The sequence below is a fragment of the Hypanus sabinus genome, chromosome 31 (assembly GCF_030144855.1).
Source record: "Hypanus sabinus isolate sHypSab1 chromosome 31, sHypSab1.hap1, whole genome shotgun sequence".
In the NCBI taxonomy this organism is placed as follows: Eukaryota; Metazoa; Chordata; class Chondrichthyes; order Myliobatiformes; family Dasyatidae; genus Hypanus; species Hypanus sabinus.
Window position 1 is genome coordinate 24,080,676 of NC_082736.1, and position 25,198 is coordinate 24,105,873.

Consider the following 25,198-nt stretch of genomic DNA (forward strand, 5'->3'; position numbering starts at 1 on the left):
AAGAACAGAAGGGATTAGATATGCCTTTAATATTAAAAGAGGTCGAAGAAGCTTTAGGATCACTTCAGAGTAATAAATCTCCAGGAGAAGATGGTTTTCCACCCGAATTTTATGAAATATTTAAAGATTTATTAATTCCTCCTTTTATGGAGCTAATATAGCAAGCGGAAAGAATGCATAATCTTCCAGAATCTTTTTTGACAGCTATTTTAATAGTATTGCCAAAAAAAGATAGACATCTTTTAAAGCCAACATCATATAGACCTATTTCTTTGTTGAACTCGGACTGTAAAATAATAGCAAAGATTTTATCTAGTAGATTATCTAAATACTTAACAAAATTAATACAAATGGATCAAACAGGATTTATCAAAAATAGACAATCATCGAATAATGTAACTCAGTTACAGCATAATTCATCTGGCACAAAAGAGGGAGGAAATGAGTGTGGCAGTTGCTTTGGATGCAGAAAAAGCATTTGATGATTGGAATGGGATTTTTTATTTCAGGTATTGGAAAAATATGGATTAGGAGTATCTTTTATAAATTGGATTAAAACTTTAAATACTATTCCCAAAGCTAAAGTATTAACAAATGGCCAAATTTCAACATCATTTCAGTTAACAAGGTCAACTAGACAAGGTTGTCCATTATCACCTGCTTTATTTGTGTTGGCGATAGAACCATTAACTGGATTAATTAGAACTGATTCAGATATTATGGGTTTCAGAGTTAATCAGGAGGAATATAAGATTAACTTATTTGCTGACAATGTTCTGCTTTATCTAACAAACCCATTGTACGCCTTGCGTAAATTCTAGATTGGAAGAACATGGGAAAGTATCAGGGTACAAAATAAATTGGGATAAAAGTGAAATTCTACCCCTTACTAAAGGAGACTATAGTCAATGTTGATTAATAACTCAATTTAGATGGCCGATAAATGGTATAAAGTATTTAGGTATAAGCATTGATAATGATATAAATAATTTATATAAATTAAATTATTTGCCATTATTGAAAAAATTCAAGATCTTGATAAATGGATGATGTTACCAATAACGTTATTAGGTAGAGTCAATGCTGTAAAAATGAATATATTCCCTAGATCACAATATTTATTCCAAATACTACCAATACAATTACCGCAGAAGTTTTTTCAAGAGTTAAATAAATGTGTGAGAAATTTCCTTTGGAAAGGTAAGATGTCAAGAATATCGTTGGAAAAGTTGACATGGAAATTTGACCTAGGAGGGTTACAATGACCAAATTTTAAGAATTATTACAAAGCACATCAACTTAGATTTATTGCATTTTTTTTTGATCAAGATAAACCGGCATGGATTAGAATAGAGTTAAATAAGATAGGAGAAAATATACCAGAAGATTTTATATATAAATGGGAATCTAATTGGATACGGGAAAAGAAAGAATCTCCTATATTAAAACATTTGATTGATTTATGGAATAAGATAAATGTTGATGATGAGATAAAGAAATCTTTATTAGCAAAGAAACCTTTAATTCAAAATAAACATTCCTTTTACAATGGATAACCAACTTTTATATAACTGGTTTCAAAAAGGGATTAGATATATAGGAGACTGTTTTGAAGGAGGTAAATTAATGTCATTTGATCAATTAAAGAATAAATACAAAATATCAAATAACACTCTTTTTTGTTATTTCCAATTAAGGGCTTATTTAAGAGATAAACTGGGTCAAACAATGTTAATGCCGAAACCTAATGAAATAGAAACTTTAATTCAAAAAGGAAACATTTTAAAAATTATTTCTTGTATGTATAGTTTGATTCAAAAACAGGCAATTAAACAAGAAATTCATAAGTCAAGACAAAAATGGGAAACTGATTTGAATATTAAAATTGATGAAACAAGTTGGTCAAGACTATGTCTTGACAGTATGACAAATACAACAAATGTTTGACTAAGATTAGTACAATATAATTTTTTACATCAATTATATATTACACCACAAAAGAAATAGATTAAACCCAAATTTATCTGATCAATGTTTTCAATGTAATCAGGAAATTGGTACTTTTTTACATTCTACTTGGTCTTGTTTTAAAATTCATCCTGTTTGGACAAATTTAAGAGTTTTACTGGAACAAATTATTGGAACACAACTTCCACATAACCCAATATTATTTTTACTAGGTGATATTGAAGGGATAAAACCGAAACCCAAATTGAACAACTATCAGAAAGAATTCATAAAATTTGCATTGGCAGTAGCCAAAAAGGCTATTGCAGTTACTTGGAAATCGGATTCATACTTAATTATAGATTGTTGGAAGAATGAAATTTTCAGCTGCATTCCACTTGAAAAAAATACTTATAATTTAAGAAATAAATATATGTCTGAAAATTTGACACCCTTATTTACAAAAGATAGGATTAAATATATAGGTGCTCCGAAGATAAAATTATTGGTCACCTGGGGAAAGAAATAAATATATATATTAAAGCTATTTTGAACTCCATGGAGCATGTGGGGGTCTTCCAATATCCAGGTACTCTTTCTTTCTTTTTTCTAATTTTTTTTTTCTCTTTTTCATATATAGGGACATGTTGGAGGGGAGGGGGGGATGGCTGATATTATTTCTTTCTATTCTGTAACCTATTTGAAAATTCAATTAAAATTATTTTTAAAAAGGTGTACGACGTGCTTGCCATTATTTGTCAAGGCACTGAGTTTGAGTTAGGGAGTTGCGTTGAAGCTTTGTAAAACTTTAGTTGGGCCACTGGGTGGCGGGTTAGAGATGCGTCCCTACCAAAGGAAGTGTAAGGCCCTCCGCTAGCCTGCAGGTCACCCTTGGGCGAGGTGTAGCACCTGCTTAGCTCCCTCCCCCCCAATCAGGGTCATGTGAAGCCACGGGATCAGGTGGTGGGTGGTCGTACGAGCAGCCGGTGCATATCACAAGCCCTGGTTTTGTGACCACCGACGGCAGGCAGACAATCTCTGAAGAGCGTTGATAATGCCTGGGGGTGGGGGTGGGGGTCACTGCCCCAGAAGAAGGCAATGACAAGCCATTTCTGTAGAATTTGCCAAGATCAGTTGTGGTGAAGACCATGACCGTCCACGTCATACAACACAACACATGATGATGAGTTAGGCCACGTCCAGAGGATTGATTTTGATTCTGGCCCCCCCATTACAGGGAGGCTCAGGAGAGCATCAGAGGGCGTTAGGTTACTAGACTCAGGTTGTTTTCTCTGGAACGGTAGAGGCTGAAGAGATACTTGATTGTGAGGCATAGACAGCTGACATTTTCTTCCCCCCAGGGGGCATGTATTTAAGATGAGAGGAGGCAAGTTCAAAGGAGGTGGTTTATTTTTTAGCACCCCCTGCCAGGGCTGATGGCGGAGGCAAACAGGTTGAGAGGCATTTAAGGGGTTCTTAGGCATGTGACCGTGCAGAGAATGGAGGGATGTGGACATTGTGTTGGCAGAGGGGATTAGTTTGGCTCAGTGAGTCGGGCACAATGTGGTAGGTTCTGTGTGCTGTGCTGGTCCAGATTCCACACAGACAATGCCGGAGGCTGCTATCGAACCTGCGTCTCTGGAGGTGTGAGGCGGTGGATCCAGTTGCACCATCGTGCGGCTGTCTTTGTTCACAGTCCTGTCATTTCACCAGTGGCCGGGAATCTCTCCTTTGCCCTATAACTCTCATCTCTCTCATGGTGGTGAGCAGGTAACCACTGCTTGTTTTAAACAGCCCACTTGCTTTACAGATGTGCTCTAGCGAGGGGAGTCTGCTGACCCTGTCTCCGTTTGACCCACCAACATGGCTGACTCTCAGCAGCCCAGTCAGTGTGAGGGCAATTCAGGAAGGAGACTTGCCTGTGTGATACCTGCTTTATTAGGCTTGATATCTAATCAGCCAATCATGTGGCAGCAACTCAATGCATTAAAAAGCATGCAGACGTAGTCAAGAGGTTCAGTTGGCGTTCAGACCAATTAGAAGAAATGTGATCTGAGTGACTTTGACAGTGGAGTGATAGTCGGTGCCAGATGGGGTGGTTTGAGTATCTCAGAAACTGCTGATCTCCTGGGATTTTCACACACAACAGTCTCTAGAATTTACAGAGAATGGTGCGAGAAACAAAAAATAAAAACCCAGTGGGCGAAAGCGCCTTGTTCATGAGAGAGAGGTCAGAGGAGAACGACCAGACTGGTAGAAGCTGACAGGAAGGCGACAGTAACTCAAATATCCACACGTTACGACAGCGGTGTGCACAAGAGCATCTCTGAACGCACAACATGTCGAACCTTGAAGTGGACGGGCTGTGACGGCAGAACTCTAACGTGCACTCAGTGGCCACTTGATTAGGTACAGGAGGTACCTGATCGTGGCCACTGTGTGTGTGAAGTTATACATAGAACTACTGCACAGTAAAAGCCTTTTAGCCTACGATGCGCTGACCTTTCGACCTACTCTTAAGATCAATCTAACCCAGGCATGGGCAAACTACGGCCTGCGGGCCATATGCAGCCCGTTAAGCTTTTTAATCCGGCCCGCAGAACTTGATGAAATTATATTAATAAACCTTGTTAACGTTTTTTCCCCGCAATTCTGGCGTTTTCCCAATAGATGACGCACTCTATATACATTTGTGGCGACCCATTTCCTGGCACATCCGAACCGGCTCACAATTAGCCAGCGTTCCGGCGAAGGGAGATAGCCTGCGGGGATTTGCGAACACAGAGCTTTGGAGCCTCTGCGCCACGGGGGGGGGGGGGGGGCAGGTTGAGGGAGGCTTAAAAGTGAGGCTGGGGATTTCGAATAAAGTTTTTTTCTTCGACTGCAGTTACCGACTCCGTGTCATAATTTTAGCGCTGCATGTAGCACACCGCTACACATTGACCTTTGTTGAGGTGCAGCATATTACTCCACATTTGCGCTTTACTCTTTGTTCGGCTCGACCTATTTGTGTGAACAGGCGTTCAGCGTCATGAACATCAACAAAGCCAGCCACAGATCCAAGTTAACTGACCAACACCTCAGATCCATCCTGAGAAACGCCACAACAAAACTAAATCCAGACTTTGATGCACTGGCTAAAATGGAAGACCAACAACACTGTTCCCACTGAAATTAAAAATAAGTTTCTTTGTTGTGTTATGTAAAAAATGCATTTGAAAATATTTTTTTCAATAAGCCTTACATGTTACATGTCATTTCTGTTAAGTGATGGACATGAGTAGTGCGCAGGTGCACGTACGTTCTCAAAATAAAAAATAACTCGCTCTGTATACTGGCGCTCTCTCACTGTTCTGTCTTTGTGCTGGTCGTTGTTGAGTTTTGGCACAGGGGACAATTGAATAAGAAGGAGCAGGACAAGTAGACCTGCATCTCCTACCGTTTTTGAAATAAAGGCAGTCAGGAGGAGAGTGATGATGATAATGTCTTGAAGGATAACAGAATTTTCAGTGCTTTAAAATAATAACTGTTACTATTAAAAAAAGCTGTATTTTATTCATTTCAGTGTTTTAAAAGTCATTTCAATAAATAGCTAAATACCATGGGACTTCAAAGACAGATATTTTATTGTAATGCATTTGTTCATTTTCAATTGAAATTAAAGCACATGTTTTCTACATATCCCATGATATTTTATTTTCTCTTATGAGGTGTATTACCAAAACACTCCATCCATCTGCTCCTGGTCCGGCCCCCCTGTCAAATTTTAGAACCCTTTGTGGCCCACAAGTCAAAAAGTTTGCCCACCCCTGATCTAACCCTTCCCTCCTATGTATCCCTCCTGTTTTCTATCATCTATTTAGGAGTGGGTTGAGTTGTTCTCCGAATTTACTTGCAAGTGTTTTGTCACTGTACGGGCAGACGTGGTCGTGGCAGTGCTGATTGTGTGGTGTGTCCTGCGAACGCTTGGCTTTCACGTAATGGATACCATTGTGGAAACCCACTTGTGATGCGAGGAGATCTCGCCGCTGCTTGGCTGTGTGGCGAACTCGGTGCATTGCGGTCTGGAATCGTGCCCTCGTCGGCTCATGAATAGGATCAAGGTCGATGCGTTTGTTTACAGATTTGTTTCCTGAAAACCACGCTTCGTGTTTTCTTGCGCCATGATCACTGATGCCCGGTGGAATTTGTAGAGACCACGGAGAGCTGGTCTTGCCACTTGACAACCAGTTGATTGGATCCTTGTAGATAGTTATCCCTCAGCTTGGCCGCCGTAATATTTGCATTGGATTTTGTCGACCCTGTTGGGTCCAGTAACTCAATTCGTTCATAATGTACCACTGTCCCTGGCATGCCATTTCACACACTCACCACTCTCTGACAAGGAAGCATCTACCTCGGACATCCTCTGCCTCTCCCCCCCTCCAATACTTTCCTCCAATCGCCCTCTGCTTGCCAGTCTGTGAGCTACATTGGCAAAGGATCTGTTACTGGAATGTGTTAAGTTCTGGTATTGCAGGGGATCTGCCTCAGGTGCAAGTCTGTGGGGTTGCTGAACTGCCTCAAGAGGTGGTACCAAGGCTCTGTTCTATCACATCAATAGTGTGGAGCCCTCAGCTCCATTTGAAGTGTTCCTCACCCCATGTTTAGTGACTACCCAGAAATAAAATGGTCTGATGTTACCGCTGTTGCTGGGATACTGCAGAGGCTGCTAGATCAGTGGTTGTCCAGATTAACTTTGCACTGAGTAATAATGTCACTGTTTATTATTCCCTAGAGCATAGGAGGGCTATGGCGTGACAGTGTAGAGGTTTATAAAATCACGAAGCTTATCGATGAAGTGTCGTTGCCGATTAACCGGACTCTGAAAACTCACACTCGCTCCTCAGTCGCACTTCATTTGGAACACAAGAAAACCCGCGGATGCCGGAGGTCCAAAGCAACACGCTCAAAATACTGCGGCGTTTCGAGCCGGGGCCGGAAGGGAAGGAGGGGAATATTCCAGAATAAGAAGGTGGAGGGGGGGGGAAAGGATGAAGTACAAGGGGGCAGGTGATAGGTGAAACCAGGAGGGGGAGGTGTAAGGAGCTTGGAAGTTGATTTGTGAAAGAGATGGAGAAGGGGGAATCTGACAGGAGGGGACAGAAGGCCATGGAAGAAAGAAAAGGGGGAGGAGTACCGAGGTGGGGTGAGAGGGGGAAACGGGGACGGGGACGGGGTGAAGGATGGGGGTGCAGCTACCGGAAGTTCAAGAGATTGATGTTCGTGCGGTCAGGTTGCAGGCGACCTGAACAGAATATAAGGTGCTGCTCCTGCACCCCGAGTGGTGCCTCAGCGAAGCGGCCTCCCAATCCGTATTTGTCTCGTGCCGCCCGGCCCCTCCGAACACAGAAACGGCGTTTGTATATAGAATGGACTAGGAGCTAAGGACATTGACCTCTCATAATCTTATAAAGATCTCTCCTCAGCCTCCGGCACTCTGAAGAAAATAGAGTGCAATGCAGATCAGACCGTTACACGGAGTATTGTGAAGAGTAGAGTGATTACTATTGAAATAGTGGGTAGACCAGCCAGGAGCTACTTGCAATAAGTCCCAGTCCCGTCCCCCCCCCCCCCCCACCACCCCCAATCACCTGCCTGCTTGTAGTCCTTCCCCATCCTCCCACCTTCTTTCCCTCTTTCTTGTCCTGATGAAGGGTCTTGGTCCGAAACATCGACTGTCTATTCCTCTCCATAAATGTTGCCTGACCTGCTGACTTCCTCCCAACATCTTGTGTGTGTTGCTCTGGATTTGCAGCATCTACAGAATCTTTTATGGTTAAATGTTGCTGTTGTAACAAAATAATTGCCCATTTGGGAGATTTAAAGTACTTATTATGATTTTCAGAGCCAGGCTCTGGTGCCATCTTGCATCACCCTTCTATTCTGTTTTGCTTCCATCTTTTGCTCCATATACATCATCAAACTGTTACTTGTGTCTTAGAAATGAAAATGCTGCAATTTTTGAAACACGAGCTACCTCCAGCATATTCTCAGCTTCCACTTTATTAGGTACATCTGTAATGCAAATATCCAGTCAGCCAATCACGTGGCAGAAACTTAATGTGTGCAGACATGGTCAAGAGGGTAGTGGTTGCTCAGGCCGAGCGTCAGAATGGGGAGGAAATGTGATCTAGGTGTGTCGTGCCTTTAACTCTGTTCCTTCTGTCCGCATTCTGCAGCTTCAGGGTGCTTGCCAACCAGTACAAATCCATGTACCCCATGCTGATCATCGACATCGAAGGGGAGCTCGAAAAACTGAAGGTGAGTGGAGACTGGGTGGAACCATGACGGGCAGAGCCGGGGGGGTAACTTGGATCATAAGCTGAATTAGGCCATTCGGCACATCAAGTCTACTCGCCACTCCATCGCGGCTGATCTGTTACCCCTCTCAACCCTGTTGTCCTGCCTTCTCCTGACGACTTTGCTAATCAAGGGCCTGTCATTCTCCCATTTGGATATACACATTGACTGGGGCTTCCACAGTTGTCTGGGGCAACGAATTCCAGTTTCACCACGGTCTGGCCAAAGAAATTCCTCCTCATCCATGTTGTGAGGGACGGCCTTGTATTCTGAGACCCCTTCACTACTGGAAACATCTTTTCCATGTTCTCTCTATCTAGGCCTTTGAAAATTCTAAAGGGTTTCAGTGAGATTATCCTCCCTTCCCCCCCCTTTTATTCTTTTAAATTCCAGCAAGTACAGGCCCAGAGCCTTCAAATGTTCCTCATACGTTAACCCTTCCATTCTTGGAATAATGCTTGTGAATCATCTGCAATGTCAGCCCATCCTTTCTTAGCTAAGGGGCCCAAAACTGTCCACGGTACTCCCAAGTGTGGTCCAACCAGTACCAATAGAACCTCAGGTTCTTCTCTATATCCGTATTTAGAGATTAATTACTAGCTTGATTTGTCACGTTTATCAATGCATCATCGACCAACACAGGCCAAGGCTTGTGCCGGGGGAAGCCTGCTAGTGTTGCAACACTTCCGGGCCAATATAGCACGTCTCCAGCTATTAACCCTGGCCTTTCCGAGGCTTTGGAAGGCGGGAGGAAACAGGAACACCTGGAGAATGCCAACCGATCGTGGGGAGAACTCCTCAGAGACAGCAGCGGGAATCGATCCCCAGTCGGTGATCGGCGAGTGATTGTGCTAACCACTTCCTTCCGGTGGCGCCCTACTCTTTACTATCGCTCTTCTGTCTGCCAGGTTCAAGGAAAACTCACCCCATGGAGCGCTCTCCTCAGAACGCTGCCCTCCGTGATTTCACTTTTAACGTGGAGGAGGCCGTTTGGCCCATCTCGACCATGCTGTTTGGGCTAATCCTACCTTTTACCGCAGGTAAAATGGCCTTGGGGATTAGCGCTTCAAATGGGAGAACCCCCCCCCCCCCCCCCCATCCCCACCCCCAGAACCACCAATGGTGACAGCTTCAGGTGGCGATTGTCAGAAAGCCCAACAATGACGGTCTCAGGCAGTGATTCCCAGAATCCCCAGTGATGAAGATTTAGGTATTTGGGGGTCTGTCAAGGGAACTGTGGCTGAACTGAGGGAGCTAAATTGCTAGCTTGAGTATCATTGAACAGAGAAGGTGCAGGGCGATATGATGGAGCTGCCTCATAAAGTGATTCAGGCAGGCGAGTAAGGTGGCAACATCAGGAGAGAAGTGAGGAAACCCTTTTATTCCCATCAGTCTGACTATCAGTGGTGTATTCTGTCCGAGTAGGGATGATAGATGAATCTGGCATGTTCCCTTCGATCCTCGTCAATTTTTATGGATGCACCATGGAAGGGATCCTATCTGGATGCATTGTGATTTGGGATCTTATCTACTCTCAGCTTCTCATTTAATCCCCCTCCCCTACCCGCACCTCCTTCCCCCTCAGCTCTCTCCTGCCCGTTATGCCACAGGCATTTAGGGTACAATGAAGGTCCTTCATCTCTGTCTTGCACACAGATACAGAATAATTCTTCATTGTTGTTTTCCTAGCGACAGAGTTGTTTGCCCTGAGCTGAAGCCCCCACCCCCCGGAACCTGGAGGACTGGTGGACCACTCTTAGTCTGACCTCTGCCCTTTGAACTGTTTAACATGGGTGACCCTACCAAGAGCCAAAGCATAAAGCCCGGACTCCAGCCAAGATAGCTCTCAGGGTCATTGAGGAACGCAAGCCTCCAAATCCTACGAAAAGGTTGTGGTCCTCTTGGAGTTTCCCCCTCACCTATCACCTGCCAGCTTGTACTCCTCCCCACCCGCTTATTCTGGCTTCTTCCCTTCCTTCCTTGAACGTGACTGCAAGAAATTTCAGAGGGTTGTGGACACGGCTCTGCACATGGCCGAATCCAGCCTCTCCTCCGTGGTCTCTCTCTGCACTTCCTCTGCCTCGGCAAAGCAGCCAGCTCAATCGAGGACCCCAGCACCTCAGACGGTCTTCTCCCCCTTCCATCAGGCAGAAGGTACAAAAGACTTGAAAGCATGTCCCACCAGGCTGAAAGACAGCTTCCACCCCATTGCTATAGGACTGTTTTCTCAAGTTTTCAGAACACTAGTGCAATAAGATAGATTCTGCTCCCAATCTACCTCGTCGTTGCCCTCACTCCTTAATGTCTGCCTGTGCTGCATTTTCTCTGTAACACTTTAATCTGCATTCTGATATTAATTTCCCTTGTATGACCTCAGTGCTCTGTTGTAATGAAAAGCAAAAGATGTGAAATACCCGGTTTCCTTGGGCTGCGTAAACCTCAGGAAGACACACTCCATCCCGTCAAATCCGTGAGATTGGGACGGCTCTCCCACCCCAAACCCCGGTTTGTGTGGCTGCTGAGTGATTTGCTACCCCTGTCACAACTTGGTGCCAATAAACGACAGACGGCACATTGCATACGATTAAACTTCAGAGAAGATTCACTAGAATGATTCCGGGAATGAGAGGGTTAACATATGAGGAATGTTTGACCGCTCTTGGACTGCACTCTTTGGAGTTTAGAAGAACGACGGGGGACCTCATAGAAACATTTTGAATGTTGAAAGGCATGGACAGAGTGGATGTGGCAAAGTTGTTTCCCATGGTGGGGGAGTCCAGTATGAGAGGACATGACTTGAGGATTGCAGGGTGCCCATTCAGAACAGAGATGCGAAGAAATAATTTTAGCCAGAGGGTGGTGAATCTATGGAATTTGTTGCCATGGGTGGCAGTGGAGGCCAAGTCACTGGGTATATTTAAGGCAGAGATTGATAGGTATCTGAGTAGTCAGGGCATCAAAAGTTATGGTGAGAAGGCGGGGGAATGGGACTAAAGGGGAGATTGGATCAGTTCATGATGAAATGGCGGAGCAGACTCGATGGGCCAAATGGCCGACATCTGCTCCTTTGTGTTATGGTCTAAACTAATTATATTTATGAATCTTAACTAAAGGGTTAGCAAAGAAAAAGAGGAAAAAAACAAAAAGTGCCCAAATTGGAGCTCAACTCTTCCCAAAATTCATATTCACCAATCCTTGGTCAACCTTGGCACCCAGCTCCATCCAATCAGGCCCCCACTGGGCTGAATCCTGCCACAACCAGTTCCCTCCTGTGCCTTCTCTCTTCATCTGCTGCCGAATGAAGACCCCAGCTCACACCGGGTCAGGCACACAACACAAAAGCCCACTCCCCTGATTGGACAGCTCACGTTCCAAAGCACCCGTTATCTCAAACCGTGACCCAAACACTGCAGTTACAGAAAGACCATTACGTTAATAGTGAAAGCTTTTCCGGGCTGTTATACTTACGTCGAAAACGAACAATATATAATTTATTTTGCCTGACCGCTTCCTGTAGATCTACGCAGAGCGCGTGCGGCCGTTGGTGAAAGATGGCGTGTACTTCATGTACAAGGCCCTGCACGGACCGCCCAAGAGGATCCTCGTGGAAGGTGCAAATGCCACGCTTCTGGACATCGACTTTGGTGAGTCTCGGCCCTGTGTGAAACGCTCTGCTCCTGCACGAGGGGTTGTTGGCAGCTGCCAACCCATCAAATCCCCTCCCAAGCAGCTGCTGGCCCTGAGTACCGCAAAGCCCACGTCAGGCAGAAGTACTCGGCAATGCGGACTGAGAACCGAGGGAAGCCGAGAGGTCAAACTGACGGGAGTACTCGTACCGCGGAGTCTGTACAGGAAGGAGACTATGTTGTGCTGTGGGGAAAAATGTGCGGCATGAGTCAGGGTGGTGTCGAAGGTTAAGGGGAGAATGGGGTTGAGAGGGACACTGACCCTGGGGAAAAATCTATGACCGTCCACCATAAGACATAGGAGCTCATTTAGGTCATTCCAACCAATTTCATTATGGCTGATTTATCATCCTTCTCAATCCCATTCTCCTGCCTTCTCCCCAAAACCTTACCCATCGACCTCAGCTTTAAATATACCCAATGACTTTACAGCCATCTTTGGCCATGAGTTCCACTGATTCGCCATCCTCTGGGTAAAGAAGTTTCTCCTCATCTCGGTTCTGAAGGGACTGTATCCTCTGGTCCTGGTCTCCCCACTCCAGGAACCATGCTCTCCATGTGCACCCTATCTTGGCGTTTCAACATTCGATCGGCTTTATTCCTCTAAACCCGGGGTTCCCAACAAATACAGCTAAGCAAGTTGGGTTGGGAACTTTCTTGTGAACTGCCTCTGGACCCTGTCCAATGCCAGCACATCCTTTCTGAAGGTGGCCTGGATGTGAATATTGACAGGAAGATTAGTGAGTTTGCTGATGATAAGGGGTTTTGTTGATAATGCATTGCAAAAGAGATCTTGATAAGTTAGGGACGTGGGCTGGGGAATGGCAAATGGATTTCAACTTAGATCAGTGTAGGGCAATGCATTTTGGACACTCCAACCGGGCTAGAGCCCTCAAAGGTTCACTTATTATCAAAGTTTATGCCGAAAACAACTCTGAGATCTGTCTTATCCGGGTAGCCACAATATAAAGAACAAGTGTGGAAGTCTTTCAAAGGGGAATATCGACCACACCCCCGCGCAAAAAAGAGAAACAAAAACTCGCAAAACCCCAAACCCTCCCTCACATAAAAAAGCTAACAGATCACATTTCACGGAAATGGCAGCAAGGACATCAAACACCAAACCTTCTCCTTTGTACAAGGAAGCTCCACACAGTATGGCTGTGGAGGGCAGGGCATTGATGTGTGCTGTGGAACGGAGGGACCTGGGAGCGCAGGTTGATAGTTCGCTGAAGGTGGCCGTGCTGGTGGACAAGGTGGTGAAAAAGCTTGCTGGGTTCCATCAGTCAAGGCATCCAGATTAGGAGTTAGGGGCATTATATTGCAGTTGTACAAGTCATTGTTGAGCCACACTTTGGACTACTGGGACACACACAAAAGGCTGGAGGAACTCAGCAGGTCAGGCAGCACCTATGGAAGGTGAATAAACAGTCGAGATTTTGGGCCGAGACCCTTTGTCGGGACCGAAAAGGAAGGGGGAAGATGCCAGAATAAAAAGATACGGAGGGGAGGGAGGGGAAGGAGGCTGGCTGGATGGTGACGGGTGAAACCAGGTGGGTGGGAAAGGTTGAGTGCTGGAGAAGAAAGAATCCGATAGGAGAGGAGAGTGGACCAGAGGAGGAGGGGACCCAGAAGGGAGTGAGGAGAAGTAAAAGGTCAGAGTGGGACAATAAAGGAGAGGGGGGGGGGGTTGGTGTGGTGGAATTTTTTTTAACCGGAAGGAGAAATCGATGTTCATGTCATCAGTTTGGAGGGTACCCAGACGAAATACTCCTCATTCATTTCATTTTCATTTTTCAATCTTTTTATTGATTTTCAAATAAAGAATATACAAATCAGAGGAGGAGTTTAGCAAACAGATAATATAAAAGACATATAAACAGTGATAATAAAAACAGAAAGTATATAATGTCAAAATCGAATAGGTAAAATATTATGCTGTTATGTATACAATAGTCAAAAAAAACTACAGCTCCTCATAGCAATCGTAAAAAAAAAGATTGGAAATTTTATTGATAAAGGAAAAAAAAACCCCACTAACTAATCTGAAACAAAAAAAAAAGAGAAAGAAAACAAGAAAAAGAAATATTGGGGAGTCCAATTGAGGATAAAATTTTAAAAAGAGAGAGAGAAAAAAAACATCCTTCCAGTCATCTCCGAACCTTCACGGAAAAGGATTTTCCACAAAGAGGATAAAGAAAAATAAATTAAATCATGTGAAAATATCGAATAAAGGGTCGCCAGACTTGTTCAAAATTAAAGGATGTATCAAATGTCCGGCTCCTAATTCTCTCCAAGTTTAGACATGGCGTAATGGAGGAGAGCCAATAGAAAACAGTGGGTGGATTAGATTCTTTCCAGTGTAGCAAAATAGCTCTCCTAGCCAGTAAAGTTGAAAAAGCTATCACATGTTGGGCAGAAGGAGACACTTTGCTTGCTTCCTCTGGAATTTCCCAAAAATTGCTGTAAGTGGATTAGGTTGAACATCCACATCTATAACTTTAGATAATATTCCAAACACATCCCTCCAAAAATTATTTAACCTTACACATGACCAAAACATATGTCTTCTGTGTTACATCTGTCACAAATAGGGCTTATATTAGAAAAAATATGCGCCAATTTATCTTTGGACATATGGGCCCTGTGTACTATCTTAAACTGAATTAAGATATGGTGTGTGCCGATAGCTGAGTTATTGACTAAATAATAAATTTTACTCCAATGATTATCTGAAAGTGAATGTTGAAGTTCCACTTCCCAGGTGTGTTGAAACCTATCATTAGGTGACATGCGAGCATTCATTAACTGTTTATAAATTATAGCTATTAATCGTTTTTGAAAAGGTTTAAACTGAAAAATAGCATGCCAAATTTAAAGAGCAGGCCGAGGGGTAATTCGGTAAAAAATCACGTAAAAATTTCCTAATCTGAAAAAATGTGTATTGGAGATATTGTAGCGGTGTGCTACACGCAGCGCTAAAATTACGACACGGAGTCGGTAACTGCAGTCGAAGGAAAAAACTTTATTCGAAATCCTCAGCCTCACTTTTAAGCCTCCCTCAACCTGCCCCCCATGGCACAGAGGCTCCAAAGCTCTGTGCTCGCAAACCCCCGTAGGCTGTCTAATTGTGAGCCGGTTTGGATGTGCCAGGAAATGGGTCGTCACAATATCATATTTATCCATTAACTGTGAAAAAGACATTAAACAGTCTTGTAAAAACAAATCTAAAAAAAGTTTTTATTCCCTTAATTTTCCATGTTAAAAAAGCCTTATCCAAAGTTGATGGCTTAAAAAAGAAATTAGAAAAAATCATTTAATTCAAAAAATCTACAAAATTAAGAACAAATTTTTAAAGCATGTTTAACCATAGGGTTAAGAGCTTGTCTACCTATTCTGGAGAGCGAAAACGGAAGAGGAGCTCCTAATAAAGAAGCTAACGAAAACCCCATTACTGAATTTTCCACCAACTGTAACCATGAAGGGCGATCTTGGTCATCTATATCACGTCCAAAAAGTAATATAACGAATATTAATTGCCCAATAATAAAATCTAAAGTTTGGTAAAGCCAATCCTCCATCTTTTTTTGATTTTTGCAATAAAAGTTTATTCACTCTAGAGTTTTTATTATTCCAATCATAAGACAAAATCAGAGAATCTATTTTATCAAAAAATGTTTCAGAACAAAAGAGGGAACTGCTTGAAATATATATAAAAATTTTGGTAGAATAACCATTTATTCGACCTATCAATGACATTGACATAGGTGACCATTTAGAAGGAGCCTGTTGAGTATATTCAACTAAAGGGAAGAAATTATACCTATATAGGTCTTTAAAATTTTTAGTAATTTTGATACGAAGGTAAGTAAAATGTTTTTTGACAATATAAAAAGGTATTTGATCATAATAATCAGGATAATTATTAATAATGTAACCCCCTGGGTCGCCTCAGGCTTGCTCAGCTCATTTCGTCTAGGGAGAGCAGCCTTCGGCCCCGCCAAACTGGATAATCAGCAGGTGTGGATGCTGTGTGATGTCCCCGCCTCGCCCAAAAACAGACAGTACACCATAAGCGATTAAATGAGTACAATTTATAAAGGTTACTATAACTGATTAATAACGATACAATATATATGAAGAGAAAAAAAATAAAGATAAGGCGCCAAACTTATCAAAGTCCAAACCACTTCGTGCACAACCGTTGGAGCTCAATTTCTGAAGTCTTCTGGCCACCATTCGATCCCCTCCGAACTCCTCAACTCGCAGCTCAGGACCCTCCGAACTCCTCGACTCGCAGCTCAGGACCCTCCGAGTGGTCAACCAAGCACATCTAGCTTCATCCCCCCTCCTCGGAGTACCTCCCGGCTTCGGACCCCCCTTTGGGGTCCGATCCTCGCCCAGCTTACAGCATTGCGTCCTCTCTCTCAACCCCCTCGCGCCGATCTGCCCAAAAGCCCGTCAACAAAAGCTTACAGACTCAGAAGAAAGAACATTAATCCCCATTTGGTTTACAAAGGAATACCATTCTCGTTATCAGTAAATTAGCATTCCTGCTAGTTAACAAAAAGAAGAAACCCTCTTTACACTCTCCCTCCACCAAATAAAAGTCATGTCCTCATGACTACTAAATAACTCGCCACCTTTCCTGCCAACACACCGTAACATCTCCTCCCCACACAGTAAACCTCACGCCCTGTTTTTCAGGCGCTACTTAGGCCAACTATCTGGGAGTTCCCTAACCCTTCTGAGACCTCCGTACCCCCTCACCTAAACCCTTCAGGCTTGGACACAACTGGGGATACCTTGGGCCCACTACCAACTCCTCTCAACCTCTCACTCATGCCCCACACTGCACACAGCTAACCCTCCCCGCTACACCTGACTCAATGGGAGAAGGGCCAAAGGTCTCTTCCTCAATCGAGGGAAAGTCAGCAAAAGGCAGCATGTACCACACATCCAGCACGATATCCATCGAATCTGTATTCTTCCTCATTTCTGTGATCGGTAGCTGCTGTTTGATCTTCTCCAAACGGAAACACGTGGCCTGCACTGCTCCCGCAGTCTCTTCAGCCTCCTGTTCAGTATTCACTGCACTTCTCTCCAGCTTTTTCTTCCTCATGACTTCTTCCAGATCAACTTTCAGGTTTTGCACTTCATTTGAACTGTCGATGGTCATCTTCAGGTTCCCTTCAAGCTTCCGCTTCTCTCTTCTGAGACTTGTCTGTAATTTCTTCACCTCCCCAAACTCCCCTCTCCAGGTTCTCAGTTTGCTATTACCCTCAGTCAGACAACTTTCTTCATTCTCTCCAACTTGTAAGTCTTCCGACTGGTTCCAGATCGCTTTCTCCCGTCTCTCCGTCTTCATTTCAAACTTGATTCCGTAGAGACAGTCACTCACGAGCTGCGACCTTCGCCAGCCCTGGCACGTGTCCTGAAAACACTTTAACTCTGTAGTTCTCAGCTGCTCCTGCAACGACCTCACTTCATATTCTCCTGAGGCAAATCCAAATACCAAGAGATCATCCACATACACCAAAACTCCAAACGCCTCCACATCCCCTATGGTCTTCCACCTGCCCCGCAGGAAGGTTGCAAGGGCTCCAGATATGCCCTGTGGCATCTTTTCGGACCCGAAGACTCCTAGGGAAGTTATAACGGCCGTCTTCTCCTTGTCGGCCCCACTTATCGGGATCTGGCAACATCCACTCCTCAGTCCAGCACCTTAAACCACTTCACACCACTCAGACAGGCCATCGCCTCTCTGGCCCTCAGGGCCATATTCTGGTCACTGACAGTGCGCCTCTTCAACGCAATATAATCCACACACACGCTGCCTACGTCTTCCACGGCTTCAGGGGCCAGTCGCCGCAACCTCTCTCTCTCCGAGGTGTCTTCAGCAGTCAACTCCCCTCCCTTGTGGTATTTCGCAACGTCCACGAAGAGGGTCTCACCCTCAGATACTTCCCCCAGGCCGTACCACCACTGGCTCTTGTTTGAATTCGGTATCAGCCCAATGCTGCTACACACATCTGCACAAGCAGCTCGAAACTCTGGGTGCATCGACAATGCCTCCAAACAGCGCTCACCCACCTCCTCCGGGCAGGCACCCAAGCGCACCAGCAGGATTTTGGTTCTCTCTAGAACAGAAACGCTGCCCGTCTCAACAGGATCCGGACACATCAGCATTAACGATTCATGAACCTCAGTCTCCTCCACATTTGCCTCTAAGAACTCCATTTTCACTGACCAACAACCGTTGTCTGGATAATCAACGGCACTGGTACCCCGAATCTCCGGTGTCCTCAATGTCGTCAAGGGTAAATGCTTCCAATAACGGTTATGAAACAAACTGTACAGCAACTTCACTGGCGCCCCGGTGCCGAGGATGGCTTTAACTTGACTTCCATCCATCCGTAACAACACCTGTGCGCATGGCCCCTCTAAGCCTTCAGGAATAGAGTCTGTTCCTTTCAGGAGTTCCTTGGTACATTGCTGGGAACGTGCTCCCCCAGAGACCCCAAGCCGTTCCCCCACTGGGCCTCCTCTAAGTTTCCCGACACCTCTCAAATCAACGGAACAACTGATCCCCTTGACAGATCCCCTTGGCACCACAAGCAATTTATCTGCCCCCCTAGGCAAAAAGGGATACCCTAAAAACTTCCCACCAATCTCCTGCCACAGATATGATAAGCACCCCCCCCCCCCCCCCCAGCTGCGGCATTTGACTTCCAGTCGAACCACACACATTTTCCCACACTTTCCCAGAACTGGCAGCGGTCACTTCGAGGTAATTGCACCTGACAGTTCTAACAAAGTCACCAGCCCGCCTACTCAAACTTTCAACCCGTCCCTGTCGCTTTTCCTCAGCCAAGCACTGCCACTCACCCAACAACTGAGGGGTCCGCTCCGCCCCTTTAGGGCTGGACATTATTCCAATAACTGGGCGGAGCTCACCACTGCTGAAACATCCCAACCTGTCACTCCTCAATCTCCAAACAGTACAGACAACCCATGGTCCCACCACCATTTCATCAGTGCTAGTCGGAACTCTAACAACGACCTCTGGGCTACCAACAGCAGCCACCCCACCCAACACACACGCAGCAATAACCAGCAATCGCACACCCACAAAGGCACACCAGCTCTTCACCGCAGACACAATTTAAATAGGGTGATCACACAGCTTCCACAGAAATCAACCCTGGACGAGCACCCCACAATGTAACCCCCGGGTCGCCTCAGGCTCGCTCAGCTCATTTCGTCTAGGGGGAGCAGCCTTCGGCCCCGCCAAACTGGGTAATCAGCTGGTATGGATGCTGTGTGATGTCCCCGCCTCGCCCAAAACCAGACAGTACACCATAAGCGATTAAATGAGTACAATTTATAAAGGTTACTATAACTGATTAATAACGATACAGTATATATGAAGAAAAAAAATAAAGATAAGGCGCCAAACTTATCAAAGTCCAAACCACTTCGTGCACAACCGTTGGAGCTCAATTTCTGAAGTCTTCTGGCCACCATTTGATCCCCTCCGAACTCCTCAACTCGCAGCTCAGGACCCTCCGAACTCCTCGACTCGCAGCTCAGGACCCTCCGATCTCCTCGACTCGCAGCTCAGGACCCTCCGAACTCCTCGACTCGCAGCTCAGGACCCTCCGAGTGGTCAACCGAGCACATCTAGCTTCATCCCCCCCCCCCCCCTCCTCGGAGTACCTCCCGGCTTCGGACCCCCCTTTGGGGTCCGGTCCTCGCCCAGCTTACAGCATTGCGTCCTCTCTCTCGACCCCCTCGCGCCGATCTGCCCAAAAGCCCGTCAACAAAAGCTTACAGACTCAGAAGAAAGAACATTAATCCCCATTTGGTTTACAAAGGAATACCATTCTCATTATCAGTAAATTAGCATTCCTGCTAGTTAACAAAAAGAAGAAACCCTCTTTACAATAGGAAATAATTCACTTATGTAAGTTAAGTTTATATCCAGAAAAAATAACAAATATCATAAATATAGATAACATAAAAGGAATAGATTTCCTAGGATTTGAGATGTAAACTAATAACTCATCCGCGTATAACAAAACCTTATGTAATTTATCCCCTCTCTTAATACCCTGCACAGAATTAGAATCCCTAAGAGCAATAGCAAGTGGTTCTAAAGCCAAATTAAATAATAAAGTAGTAAGGGGGCAACCCTGACGGGTACCTCTTTATAATCTAAAGTAAGGAGGCTTTAGATTATTAATTAAAACCTCAATTTAATCCAGGAAATAAATCCTGGACCAAAATTAAACCTCTTCAAAACCTGGAATAGTTAAGGCCACTCCACCCTATCAAAGGTTTTCTCTGCATCCAAAGATACAATACATTCAGATTCTTTGGCTGAGGGGGAATAAACGATATTTAACAATCTTCGAATATTAAAATGTGAGTAGCTATTTTTTATAAATCCTGTTTGAGATAACATCAGGCAAGATATTCTCAAGCCTATTTGCTAGGATCTTAGAGAGGATTTTAAAATCTACATTCAGTAAAGAAATAGGTATATAGGATACACATTCCAGTAGGTCTTTTCTTTTTTTGGAATCAATGAAATTAATGCCTCAAAAAGTTTTAGGAAGGTTCCCAGAGGAAGTAGAATCGGTAAACGTTTGATGAAGATATGGTATAAGCATTTCATGAAAAGTCTTGTAAAATTCTACCGTATAACCATCAGGTCCCGGAGCTTTACCTAATTGCATTCAGGATATAGCCTCGGCTATCTCCTCTTGTTTAATAGGTGCATCTAACATATCAACATCTTGAATCGAAATTTGAGGTATGTTTAACCTGTGCAAAAATCTATTCATAGTAATAGTACTATCAGAGAATTCAGATTTACAAAGATTAGAATAAAAGTCCATAAATATCTTATTAATTTCATAAGGATCTAAAGTTTCTGTTCTATCTGGTCGACGAATTTTTAAAATCTGTCTTCTGACCATCCCAGCCTTTAACTGATACGCTAAAAGTTTAGCAGATTTTTCCCCATGTATATAAAATAAACTTTTAGATTTAAAAATTTGCTGTTCAGTGGGAAAGGTCAGAAGCAAATCATACTGTGATTGAAGTTCGACCCTTTCTTTATATAGGTCTTCAGTAGGTTTAACTGAATACACTTTATCTATCTGTTTAATTTTATTAATAAGCACTGACAATTCCACTTTAGTTTTCTTTTTCAAGGATGCTGAATATGAGATTACCTGTCCCCTAAGAAAAGATTTCAAATTGTCTCATGTAACCAGATTTGACATTCCTTCAGTTGTATTAAATTCAAAAAATATAGAAATTTGCTCCTTAATAAAATTAACAAAAGCTGGATCCTGTAACAATACGGGGTTCAATCTCCACTGTGAGATTTTCAAAAATCTATCCGAAAGCTTGAGGGTTAACTTTAAAGGCGTGTGTCTGAAAGCACAATGATGTCATATGCACATTCAACAACGGAGTTTAACACGTATATCTAAAAAAAAGTAATCAATTTGAGAATACTTGTGATGGACGTGTGAGAAAAAAGAGAAATCTTTATCATTGGGGTGTTTATATCTCCAAATATCGACAATATTCTAATAAAAAGGAGTTAATACAAGCTGCCGCTTTATTTGGAAGCGACGGATTGGTTGATGACTTGTCAATCACCGGATTTAAACAACAATTAAAGTCACCACCCATGATCAGCTATATTCATTGAGATTTAGTAACTGAAATAAGTTTCTTAAAAAAATCAGAATTATCTACATCAGGTGCGTATATACACACACCAGAGCTACCTTTTGCTCGCATAATAAACCAGTAACAATTAAATATCTCCCAATCAAATCAGTAGTAGTATTAAGGTGTACAAAAGGGATTTTGGGGCTAAGAAATATAGAAACGCCTCTTGTTTTACTATCCGACAGCGAGTGAAATAAAGGCCCTTTCCAAAAGCGAAAAAATCTGTCCTCATCCTGTTTTCGTATGTGATTTTCTTGCGCAAAAATAATATCAGCATTAAGTGTTTTTAATTTCTTAAAAATCTTTTTACGCTTAATGGGGTGATTGACGCCGTTCCAATTCCAAGATATTATATAGATTTTAATAACATCCATGTTTAAAATTGAATTTAATATTATATAAAAGAAATGTTACGCAAGTACAGATTAAACCAAAAGGCGCGGGTACAACCAGAAGGAATGACGCATTTACGAAAGAGAAATCCATCAAAAGAACTGCCCAATCAAGAAAAGAACCTATCCAATAGACCCCTCCCCCCTCCCGCCACCCAATAGATAGAAACTAAAGAACCAATAGGCTGGTCCCATGCTGACTAATAGCCCTTAACCCTGTTCTCATTTTTGCAGCTCCGTATAATAAAAATAAAGCAAAAATCCCACGGAAAATAGCCATAATAAAAGGCACAAACAGAATTCAACTACTATAATGTTATGTCTAACATTAATAAAATCATAATCAACAACGGCCATCTTAGAATCAGCTAAAGTAACTTAAACACATATTCAAAAAAAGCAATAAATCCGAGGGAATAATATTACAAACAATATTCTTTCTCTCAAAAAAGAAAAGTAAATGAGTATATATATATAACAGACCTAAAACTATAAGTATTGAAACAAATAGAAGAAATAAAAAGAGTAACACAGAACAGGTCCTACACAGGCCATTAAAGTTCAATACTATAAAGATTCCCTACAAGACAGTTATATATGTACTAATTATTAATAAGTTAAAAAATTATATCAGCCACGACCCATACCAGCAAATATAAAGGTATAGAATGTACTTAACTCAGAAGCTCCATAAACAACTCATACAGCAAATACTTCAAAATTGCCTATTGAGTAATCGGAATAACTTTATTATTTTATTCAGTAGGCTTAACTTTAAGATTTTTAATATACTCCCATCCCTCCTGAGGAGAGTTGATTCTCAATGATTGAGATTTTTCAGGAAAAATTATCAGCTTTGCTGGAAAGCGAAGGGAGGGGTTTAAATCTAATTTATACATTTCACTCTTAACTTCTCGATATTTCTTTCTTTCGGCAAAGATCTCAGGAGGATAGTCTTTGACTATACGAATCTGTGTTGAATTAAAGAATAATTTCCACTTCTTTTTGGCTTCTCGAAGAATAGCTTCTTTAGTCGTACAATAATGCAAAGAAACTGCTCGATGACGTAATTTGGATGAAAATGAAATGTCGAGAAAATGGAATTCTGTGAGCTGTCAATTAAGGGGCTAGCTTTGAGGGTCTCATTGAAAAGTGAGTACAACATATCTGAAAAGAATTTTAACAGATCACCAGCTTCAGTATTTTCAGGCAGTCCCAGAATACGCAGATTCCTCCGTCGCCCTCTACTATCTAAATCAACCATTCATTTCTTCGTTTAGATAGTTCCAAGGTAATTTCATTGATTTTCTTTTCCATCGAAGATACCTTCATGCCTTGATCTTTAATAGTTTGCTTGAATAGATCATGCTCAGTCTCAATTCAGGTTGTAGACTGCTGAAGTTTTTCAAAGAGTCTTGAATCGTAGAAATAACTTTTTCAAGCTTCCCGTTTGAACCGGCCAGCTTATTAAGCGATCTGAATTCCGACTTCATGTCTTGTATTGAAGAAAATATTCCTGCTAGTGTAACAGATTCCTCCGTTTTCTTGGTTTCCTCCGTTTGCTCCATTTCAGGAAAAGTCTTGCCGCTTCTCAGTTCAATACCAAAACGACTTTTTTCGGCCATTGTAATTAAGTCGTAGATCCTTCAGTAGACGTAATAAATCATCAAAACTAAAAAGGATCTGTTAGTGGGATATAAAATATATTAAAAGATAGGGAGCCGCTAGGAATGTGACTTACTCCATATGCTACAAAATGGAGAAAATCAATACTCCGCCACGCTGAGGGTGGCCACATCTTGGCGCAAGAGGAGAGCATAGACGAGACGTTTTGGAACGGGAATGGGAATTAAAGTGTTTAGCCATGGGGAAGTCCTGCTTGTGGCCAATGGTGTGGAAGTGTTCAACGGTTGGTTTACTGTGTTCCGAGGTACAGTGAGAAGGTTTGTTTCTGCATGCCATGCATACAGATCACTTCAGCACGTCGTAGAAGGGAAAAGCACTAACAGAATGTAGGACAAACTGCTTCTCTCCCCTTGGCGTTACGGGGGCTACAAAGGAAAGAGCCGCCAGGACCGTCACAGAGCGAGCCTCCAGATGGCTGTGGATCTGGAGGTGTGACCCGTGGACCAATACTGCTGGGACGCAAGCCGGGGCCTCCTGATCAACCCTGGCTGCTGTGTCTGATGTTGAAAGACCCCCACCCCACCCCCGTGGTTACATCACTGACGGTGTGTCCCAGCGCACCCAACGGTGTACCTCACCATCTGCAGTTCCAGAGAAAGCGCAGTGAAATCAGGCGTGAGGGCCACCCTATACAACCGTCCGATAACTGGGTAGAAGGTCTTTCTGAAATATAAAGCCGTTGCCTCAGTCCTCCATCAAAGATCCTCACCGGGCCCTGCCGCAGCTCCCGTCGGGCGAGAGGCCTAGAGGCGTGAAGCCCCACACCCCCAGGTCCAGGAGCAGCCACTTCCCCTCAACCATTCCATGTTTGAACCTGATCATTACCTCCGTACAATCTTTTTTTGTCCTAATTGTGTTCATTTTTGTGAAAGTAGTGTGTGTATCTTCTTGTGGCCGCTGCGAGTGTTCCGTCGCGCCTGTGTGTACAGGGGGTCATGCAGGTGACAGTAAACCCGGCTTGGGTGAGTGTAACCTGGCAGCCCGAGGTCAGTTGGTGTGGCGTTTGCTACTGTGCCTCTGACTGGTGAAGGTTGTTCACAGCTCCAGGGTGAAGGCAGGAGAGTGGGGTTAGGGAAAGAAATAAAATCTGCCAGGACTGATGGGCCGAACGGCCTGGCTCCCCTCCTCTGTTGCAGGTACCTACCCTTTTGTGACCTCTTCAAACTGCACGGTCGGCGGCGTCTGCACGGGGCTGGGGATCCCTCCTCGCAACGTGGGCGCGGTCTACGGCGTGGTGAAGGCCTACACAACCCGGGTGGGAGTCGGCGCCTTCCCCACAGAGCAGAACAACGTGAGTGCCTGCTCCCGCGGATCGAAGGTCCGTTCGCCACGTGTACGTCGGAAGCGTACCCCCCGATGGGCGTCACCTTACATTTACAAACAGCACAATGC

The 25,198-nt window shown here is 43.7% G+C and overlaps 1 protein-coding gene across 1 annotated transcript in view; it reads left to right on the forward strand.

The window, feature by feature from the left end:
* The window catches only part of adssl (adenylosuccinate synthase, like), a 51,201-nt gene that overhangs the window by 20,826 nt on the left and 5,177 nt on the right, over positions 1-25,198 (forward strand). Inside the window, exons 7-9 of the mRNA XM_059955185.1 lie at positions 8,169-8,250; positions 11,807-11,933; positions 24,943-25,097. Of these exons, the coding sequence (XP_059811168.1) occupies positions 8,169-8,250; positions 11,807-11,933; positions 24,943-25,097 (364 nt within the window). The remainder of the gene's footprint in view (positions 1-8,168; positions 8,251-11,806; positions 11,934-24,942; positions 25,098-25,198) is intronic.